Source organism: Thalassophryne amazonica, chromosome 12, assembly GCF_902500255.1.
Source record: "Thalassophryne amazonica chromosome 12, fThaAma1.1, whole genome shotgun sequence".
NCBI lineage: Eukaryota > Metazoa > Chordata > Actinopteri > Batrachoidiformes > Batrachoididae > Thalassophryne > Thalassophryne amazonica.
Window position 1 is genome coordinate 23,819,721 of NC_047114.1, and position 9,939 is coordinate 23,829,659.

The 9,939-nt window shown below is 40.1% G+C and overlaps 1 protein-coding gene across 1 annotated transcript in view; it reads right to left on the reverse strand.

The window, feature by feature from the left end:
* The window catches only part of LOC117521716 (cAMP-specific 3',5'-cyclic phosphodiesterase 4D-like), a 120,729-nt gene extending 115,240 nt beyond the window's left edge, over window positions 1-5,489 (reverse strand). Inside the window, exon 1 of the mRNA XM_034183053.1 lies at window positions 5,344-5,489. Coding sequence (XP_034038944.1) covers window positions 5,344-5,465 — 122 coding nt within the window. The 5' untranslated portion in view covers window positions 5,466-5,489. The remainder of the gene's footprint in view (window positions 1-5,343) is intronic.
* Between the last annotated feature and the right edge of the window lie 4,450 nt (window positions 5,490-9,939).

A 9,939-nucleotide genomic window follows, 5' to 3' on the forward strand; every position in this document is an offset into this window, starting at 1 on the left:
CAGTCATAAGGCGCAAGGCGGGGTACACCCAGGATAGGACACCAGTCTGTCGCAGGGCCAGCTGTGAAACAATTTGTTTAATTTTTCTGAGTTTCATCATCATGACTGGGGATGGGTATCGAAAACCGGTTCCTGTTAAGAATCGATAAGAAATTATTCGATCCACTGACATCAACAGCCTTTTTGCTTACCGATTCCCTTAACGCTTCTTCAGTTCACATTACGCCGGAGTGGTTGGAACTACATGCCAGTACAATTTATAAAATGACAGGTCCACCCTTGCCCCTACAAATATTCACAAAATTGTGTTCATCATTTCTCCCAGTTGAAAAGGCAAATTTCTTCACATCTCCATGTCATAAAACTGCAGTAGTTTTTGCACAGGGGAGAGATAGCTCTGACAACTCACCACTAAGGAAACGAGATTAGCGCAATCAGTGGGTCCATGACCACTGATTTACCCAGACTGACTACAACTATGACTAAATTAAGTACTTTATGCATTTTTTATAGTTTCTTGAGGCATTTTGTGAATGCGGAAATGTGCTCCGACCTCAAACGTGCCCCTGCAAAATAAGCACACCCTCTCTTCTTCTGTGGTGTTAAATGGCAGCCGGCATCCTTATTGTTGTATTGCTGCCACCTTCTGCATTAGTCCGTTATAGCAGTACTAAATTCTCCCTTGAGTCCAAAACACGCCACCTTGGGTGATAATGCCAATAGCACCGCTATACTAAAAATTTCTGGGAAGAACCCTGAACGTTATTTGTTGTAGATGAAACAAATGCTATACAAATATTCTGTCATTTGATCCATTTTAAACGATATTAGCGGTGGACCAAGCCACCTCTACTGCTTGCAGTGATGCATCTCCAGTTCCACGGCCTAGGATCCCGTGACCGTGTATGGATTTTGTTTATTTCTATTTATATCCAGAGATCTAGGATCCAGTGACCAATGTACAGATTTATTTATTTTACTTATGTCCAGAGATCAAGGATCCAGTGACCAATTTCATACTTATTTACTTTAATGGCATTAATTATGACATAAATTATTTTAATGATTACACATTTCTTAATACGAAATGGTAATAATTAAAATAATTTAATACAGAGGACAGGGTGAGATGGAAACGATTGGTCTGCCTGTGGCGACCCCTAACGGGAACAGCCGAAAGACAAAGAAGAAGACACATTCTTAATACAGTCCAGGTTATATGATTGGTTGATTTTACTCTCCATTCATAACTAGGAACGTGGAGGTGCATTTGTTTTTTTCTCTTTCCTTTTTTGTGAGACTCAATTACAGCTTTTAGAAGACTGCGTCATACCCTAGCAACGGGGTCAACCCCGCTCCTCACAAAGAAAAGTTTCTGTCCACTCCATGCTCAGAGTTTGCTCTCAGACACCTCCCAGATCACTCTTATCAGCTTATTAAGATTCCTTGCCAGGATTATTTAGGCTAAACTGGGAGCTCTCTTAGAAGACTCAGATGCTTCGTGAATACGGGCCCTGGTCTCTGAGAAACGGCCTGTTTCTGCGTGTGTTGCTTTAAAATGTGGTTGTGTCACAGAGGTGCAGGTCACGTAGGTTATAGAAGTGCAGGTATAAGCCCCTTCAAGTAAAAGTATGACCATGTGTTGCTTCTACCTGTGCACCTAACACAGGTTATCTCAATAATTACTCATCCACCTGCCTGAAGAGCTGAAACTAATTACAATCAGCTGGTTTATAGGAAGATGGAACCAATATGTGGTTGGACTTTTACTTTCTGAAACCAAAGTTTCCACCTCTGCAGGCTTGGGTACCCTAATACCCCAAAAGGTCAAACTCAAAAGTGTTTATAAAAACTATTTCTAAGCCTCTTTTGATAATTGGCCCTTCAACTATCAGCTCTTCCCAGTGCCTCTCAATCCAAAAGCAGAGGACTCAAAGACACACTTCTCAGTGCACACAGTTAAGGTTACCCTTGACACATTTAACCCCTGCACAATTCAATGTGCCAGTGTGACCAGCTGTGTTCCACTGGATGCTGCGCTTTGTGCCGCTGGATGCTGTGTTATATAAAATAATGATTTTGCAAGAGATTAATCATTGGTTCTCAGAGTTTGGCTGATGAAACCACCTCTAATCGCTCCGGAATCACAGAGGAATTTTTCTACAGCTGCAGCTGTTCTCATGCACTTCATGACGTGGGAACAATATTTGGAATCATCTAAAAAGGTAATTATTTGTAATATTTATATTTTAATAGCTTGACAAAACAGTCGCATTTTCATTCCAATCTGTAAATTATGTTTATGAAGATTTAACATCTCGTCATAATCGTTCAGATGCTGCACTGACTCGCAGTGGCACACAGTGTGTTTGAATTGTTTGCACAATGTTCACGTGTAGTTCACAGATTTAATGCGTGCCAGAGAATTATGAACATTTCAAAATTTTCTTTGCGTACTTGCACAAAGCCACACACAGTATATAACAGGTTTACTCTCTGGCACGGCAGATTGTGTACCATTGCGCAGATCAAATTTGTGCAAGTGTCAAGTTGCCTTTACACTTCTGACAGCTGAGAACAGTACGTCATTAAAAGCCTGAATCTTTTGATTCCTCACTCAGCTTCTCAAGTGCTGCAATCAGAGTAGCTATTGATTCAATTTACAATTTAAGTGTTCAACCGTGTTAAATATATTTTGAGAGAAAAAACTAGAAGGTGCACTCGGTAGAGCGCATACCTCCGCCACGCGACATGTCAATATTGAAGAATGTGGATTCACAAAAGGGCAAACTAATATATGATGCTATATTCCAGAGTTTAAGTTGGATCATCACCAAATTTTAATCGACTGATCTTGGACATATTTCCTATCATTCCACCAAATTGGGTTCAAATGCGTTCAAAACTTTGAGTTATCCTGTTAATAGACAGACAGACAAATGCTGGTGAAAAGATAATAATATATGCAGGTGTAACAAACTGATGTTTTTTTTAAGTTGATCCATTGTCACTTTTTCAGTACAATGCAAACTGAAAGTGTGGTGTTACTCTTTTGATGCTTACATGCAGATAACTGATAAAAAAAAGGCCATTTTGTAACATTAATGCAAACGTTTTGTATGTAAAGGGATGTGCAACCCTGAACCAATTATTACAGGTTCTTAGTTTTTTTTATTGTGACATCATATGAAAACTAGAGCACAAACTTCCACCAACGCCAGTTTCCATTCCCCAAATTTTTACCTTAGAATTTTCAAGGTCCTGTTAGAATTGGCTTTTCATGAGCTCAATTAGATGTGATTGAATGTCAGGAATATGTATTTAGTTCATGCACTTGAATCAAAGTTTGTGGTGTTGTCAGGTTTATTTTTTCAACTTTTTTGGTTTCTAAATTCTTTTTCCTGATAATTTTCACTCAACACTGGTTCTCTCTGCTCTGATAACTGGTAGATAGACAAGACAGGCAAAAAAATGGAACCGCCATCAAATTTTGGTGGTGTAGGTAAATCCATAACAGAAAAATGAGAGTGACTGAGATACTTTTGACTGAGATATAATGCAAAATGTACACCAAATGGGCTTTTCAATATTAAATTCAAACGTCCACAAAATCCACAACCCGGATCAGATCTGAATCAAACTATGTCAGGTGATAGTGAGCGCCAGTCTGAACCTCACTTTGCAATATGAGAGTGATCGGGGCATGTTTGATTAAGATATAATATAAAATATTCATTAAATAGGGTTTTCAATGTTAAATTGATATGACCACAAAATCTGTCATCTGGATCAGATCCAGATCAAACTTTGTCAGTTGATAAAGGATACCATGCTACATAATGCTCTTTTTTGACAGTTATGAATTTTTGAAGATTCTTTTGGGATTTTTCCAGTTTTCCAAGATTTCTCCTGACTTTTGATGTTTGACCTATGATCTTGAAAATTGAATCAGTTCTTGCCTATCAAGATATAAATCTTTAGTAAAATTTTCATTATGATATATGAAAAATTGTGAGCTCCAGGTTGTTCACAAACAAACAGGGGTGAAAACAACATTACGTACATTATCCGCCAACTATGTAATGTAACAATTTGTATTTTATTATATTTTTATTTAATATAGGCCAAGTTGTTGAGATTTGTTCTGACTCTAAAATTAAAAAGCATTTCTTTAAAAAAAAGTGTATTCATAAGCCTGAATTGCATTGATTTTGAATTAACATCAAAACATAAAATATGCAATTGCTACAAGTTTATACCTGTGCATAAAACTGTGTATTGAGATTTATACTTTTATTTACACTGTACAAACACTTATTTTGGCCACACTCATGACAGTTTGACTTACAGAACATAAGTCAAATGCACTACTAAATTCAATTAGAAAACCAAACCAAAAAAAACTTTGAATTTAATGTTTCAAAAAGCTGTCATCTTCCCATGTGGCCTCTTTGAACAGAGAAAAAAAGTGAAGTGGAATTTACTTCAGTAAAACTTGGTAACAAATTCCACACAGAAATTCTTCACAAATTTTAGTGGGTTTTATTCTTTCTTGTTTTTGTTAATAAAAATTACTCAAACTTTGCTTCATTATTATTCCAAATCACATAAAAAAAAACACTTTTACAGATTGGTTTCTCAGAATTGCCAAACATGGCTCACATTCACTTTCTTCACCTCCTTTTTTATTGATCAAGGACATTTGTGTACACAGACATGATTTGGATATCTGGTTGTATCACTTGAGTCACAAAATTCACTTTGTGTATTTACGTCAAGAAGGTTGTATTCAGCAGTAACAAGTTCACACTTGTCTTCTTACAAGGCCTTGTTGAGTTTGACTGACTGTGACTCAGTTGGTGGTGTCAGTTAATTGAAGGGTTGCTGGTTCAGTTCCCACTTGTGTGCCCAAATTTCCAATGAATGTGATTTGTAACAGAGCAACATACATGTTTGGGGTTCTAACACCAGATTTGTCACTGTTAGATGACTAAACTATGAGACCTGGCATCACCTTGAAGTACATTACTAATGACAAGTGAGCAACGTTTACTGACAAAAACAAGAGAATACCTGTTTGTGCAGAAATTCGACTGCCTTTAAAACAAAATAAATAGTTATTTTTACTCCACATTTCAGTGCAACAGACTTTTGAATGCACTTTTGTTGTGGTTTGTTGGAAGAATAAGTGCAGCGCATAGGAGATGGATGAAAAACGAAAACGTTGATGTGGATCAACACTTTGCAAAGATGGAAATGCAGCAGCTGAGTGACAGTCTGAGCTGCTGAGAAACTCGTGCAGTGTGTGACAGGTGAAAGGACACACAAACAACTCTTATTTACCGCAGGCGTTTCTCCGTGATGTCAATCGGCCCGTTGACGGCGCACGGTGATCCCCGAGCGTTCCGCGCCGTGACGCACCGCTCCACGGCGCACAGCAAACCGCAGCCGGCCGACGCACTCATCCTTTTTATTCTAACCCTCTTCTTCCTCTCGTGCTTCTCTTCAGCTTGTGGCCGCAGCGCCTCCTGTCCTTCTCCGCGCGCTCCCCGGAGCTCTCATTCCCTCTCCGGAGGAGGACACCGGCTCCAGGATCAGCAGCTCCGGCGCGCGCAATCGGAGTGGAACAAACAAACACGGTGCCGCCGGTTCGGCTGCGCGCTCCTCCCCGGTGCCAGCCCGCGCGTGCGTGTTGCAGAAAAAGCTTTTCGACGCTCTCAGTCCTCCCACCTGCACATCTTGTCTAAATTCAAGTGACTCACCGTGCGCCAACATCTCTCTCTGCGCGCGACCCAGAGTGCGTACGGATCTGCAAGCTCAATGTGTGTGTGTGTGTGTGCCTGCGCGCGCACCACGCACAGACAAATCAAGTTTCACGGTGAGGTCAAAAATGTGAGAGGGGGCGGGGCCAAAGCCCACGTGCAGCCTTCCGAAAAAGTTTCCCATTTTGACACCTTCTCGCGTTGACACACACACACACACACGCAACTCACGTTACAAATGGATTGTCTCCCTGTGCGTACTTGTTTGTGAGCAACACCTTCTTAGTGTTACATCAGCGCATTTTATCACTTTCTGGCAGTTTAATCTTCATATGTTTTAGTTTATATGTAGCTCTGATTATGTCATAGAGTCTTGACAGATACGTGTGTGTTTATTTCTTATTTGACGTGTTAAACGCGCACATGGTCTTATTGCACAGCAAAATCCCACACTGTTAAAATTAACTTCGCCTCCAGCACTGGCAGATCTGGGGGTTTGGGGGGGCTACAATGAGCGTTTAAAGAGGAAGTCACACTGTGACCCATCCAGCACATGGATTGAAATAATTAATCCGGTGGCAAAAACTGCCTAATCAGACAGTGGATGTGGGCCTCTGATGGAATAAGTGGACTGCCACCAAATGCAGATGTGCAGTACTTGAACAGAAAAGGAAGCGATAAGACATGGATAAAAACGTTTACCAGCATGCTAATGAACAAGTACAGGACCAAATGGTAAACAAATGCGCAACCACTGGGGGAACTCTCTGTCTGGTGTCTGCTCAAAGTTTTGAGCATGCACAAAACCTTCTGAGGGACTCGCCAGACATCAACGAACATCATCTGGCAAAGAACACATTTAATGAATGGCCAAAAGATTTGTACAGGAGAAAAACAGACATGCGAATACCGGTATTTCAAATGTTTCCTCAATCCGTCACAGTGTGACAGCTGCATATATTTTTATTTTTTTGTCCAGACAGATACCTATACAGATATTACGCAGTATTCATGTACTTGCAAATATGTACATAAAAAGGGTAATTGTATTTGAGGTTTGATGTTTTATAGTTTAAACATGAACTTTATTGTAAATAACTATGAAAATAACCAACAACCAAATCTGCCATTCTGCCGTCATGCTGCCTTCACTTGGAGTGTTGCATCATTTAGCATTTGCATAAAATAGACTTCTCATCTGTTTTGGCTCCACCTAGCTGACGGAATAGTGACCTCTTGATGCTGTAAAACGCCTACTACGCCAATATCTCTAAAATTAGAAAGGTCTCAGAGTGATGCTGAAAAACTAATTCATGCATTTATTTCCTCTAGGCTGGACTATTGTAATTCATTATTATCAGGTTGTCCTAAAAGTTCCCTGAAAAGCCTTCAGTTAATTCAAAATGCTGCAGCTAGAGTACTAACGGGGACTAGAAGGAGAGAGCATATCTCACCCATATTGGCCTCTCTTCATTGGCTTCCTGTTAATTCTAGAATAGAATTTAAAATTCTTCTTCTTACTTATAAGGTTTTGAATAATCAGGTCCCATTATCTTAGGGACATCATAGTACCATATCACCCCAATAGAGCGCTTCGCTCTCAGACTGCAGGCTTACTTGTAGTTCCTAGGGCTTGTAAGAGTAGAATGGGAGGCAGAGCCTTCAGCTTTCAGGCTCCTCTCCTGTGGAACCAGCTCCCAATTCAGATCAGGGAGACAGACACCCTCTCTACTTTTAAGATTAGGCTTAAAACTTTCCTTTTTGCTAAAGCTTATAGTTAGGGCTGGATCAGGTGACCCTGAACCATCCCTTAGTTATGCTGCTATAGACTTAGACTGCTGGGGGTTCCCATGATGCACTGAGTGTTTTTCTCTTTTTGCTCTGTATGCACCACTCTGCATTTAATCATTAGTGATTGATCTCTGCTCCCCTCCACAGCATGTCTTTTTCCTGGTTCTCTCCCTCAGCCCCAACCAGTCCCAGCAGAAGACTGCCCCTCCCTGAGCCTGGTTCTGCTGGAGGTTTCTTCCTGTTAAAAGGGAGTTTTTCCTTCCCACTGTCGCCAAGTGCTTGCTCACAGGGGGTCGTTTTGACCGTTGGGGTTTTTACGTAATTATTGTATGGCCTTGCCTTACAATATAAAGCGCCTTGGGGCAACTGTTTGTTGTGATTTGGCGCTATATAAATAAAATTGATTGATTGATTGATACTCTGATTGAAAATGAATCACAGCTGGTTGCTTTGCTTTAGTTAATGTGAAAAGGAGTGATGGGGAGAGGGGCCCCAGCCATGCTTAACAGCACTGTAAACAATAGTATCAGATCACCATCTGCTGGACAAACTACATAATGACACCATTCCCAATAGCCAAAGTGTTTTTCTGCCATTTTTATTCAGAAAAATAACAGTTTTCATACCAGCAAAAATAACAGATGGCGCTATGTTCGCGAAAGGCTCATATCGGCTGATATTATCAGCCAACTGCTATATCAGTCACACTCTAGATGCAACCAGCCCCCCGAGGGGCTGACCAACGGTCTGATAAAATATGAGAAAAGTCTTGGATAAACAAAAGTTGATTGATGAATGCTGCTGCATGCAGAATTAATTATTGCAGTGCACAGCTCAGCAGTTACTGAGTCAGTCCACAGGCTCGTGTTTCCCCTGTTACCTGCTGTTCAAGCCGAAAGGTCTTTCTCAGCACTGAAAAGAATCAAGACCCATTTGAGGTCCAGCACAGGGGAGGAGCTGGGCTCGCCTTGATGTCAGCACACTACAAGGGTACTTTACAACTGAATGCAGCCAAGTTGTGTGGCGTTTTACTCAGAGGCAGTCAAAAGAAACTCTTTTTCCAGTCATTATCTGAAGATTTCTAGTATTTAAAATAAAAATTTTCCATTAAAAATGATGATTGGATTGTCAGTATTTAGCTTTCCAGATTGCCAAAAGGCTAAAGATTTGTGAAATTTTCTGGGTGTGGGCTGGGGTCCAATCATGTGCCAGATCCTTCAGCAGGCCTAACAAAGTCAGAAAATAAATGTGGCATGATGATTAGATTCAGGTTCTGGTTCTGGTTTAGGTCTGGGTTTGTGGTACGCTTAATGTCAAAGTGAATCCTCACAAGGATACAGTCGATGGCTCAACAGATTTATGAGGGGATTATGATGATGGCTTATGACAGTAAGTAGTTCCTGGAATACAGCTTGCTAAGAATGAGGAGCACGCGCGCGCGCACACACACACACACACAAATATACAGTTGCTGGTCATAGAATATCATGAAAAAGTTGATTTATTTCAGTAATTCCATTCAAAAAGTGAAACTTGTATAATATATTCATTCATTACACACAGACTGATATATTTCAAATGTTTAATTCTTTTAATTTTGATGATTATAACTGACAACTAATGAAAATCCCAAATTCAGTATCTCATAAAATTAGAATATTACTTAAGACCAATACAAAAAAAAAAAAGGATTTTTAGAAATGTTAACCAACTGAAAAGTATGGGCATGAAAAGTATGAGCATGTACAGTAGAACTCAATACATAGTTGGAGCTCCTTTTGCCTGAATTACCGCAGCAATGTGGCGTGGCATGGAGTCTAGAGCCCGACAGATATGGATTTTTTGAGGCCGAGGCCGATGCCGATAACGATATTTGGATGAAAAAAATGCAGCTAATCGATAAATTGGCTGATTTGCCAATAGCGATAAATCAGCCGATATAATTTTTTTATGAATAAAATGTTCTTTTTTGGACCCTTAACAAAAAAGGTATGAGCTAAAAGCTGAAGCTTTGTCCTCATATTGATTAACTTTATAACAGAGAAGAATTTTCAAGTTCAATGGAGCAGTTAGGGGGCTATTCAAATGGGCCAACTAGTAAGCTATCACTCCCGAAAATGATCTTTGCCATATCATATGAGGTAAAGCTGCCCTACGATTGGATTTTGGAAAACCATGTGACGGAGAACCAATTCCGATTGGACACTCACATTGTGCACGTCATCACACATCTTCTATGAGGAGTACCAAGATGGCCAACGGTGGCTCGAAAGTCAACAGTTAACTTTTCAGCAAAAAAAAGTAAGTTTCTATCTCATATCATTAAAAAGTTATTTACAGTTTAGTAAAGCTTGGTCCCAGCCGCCTTATACAACGGCGTCGGCCC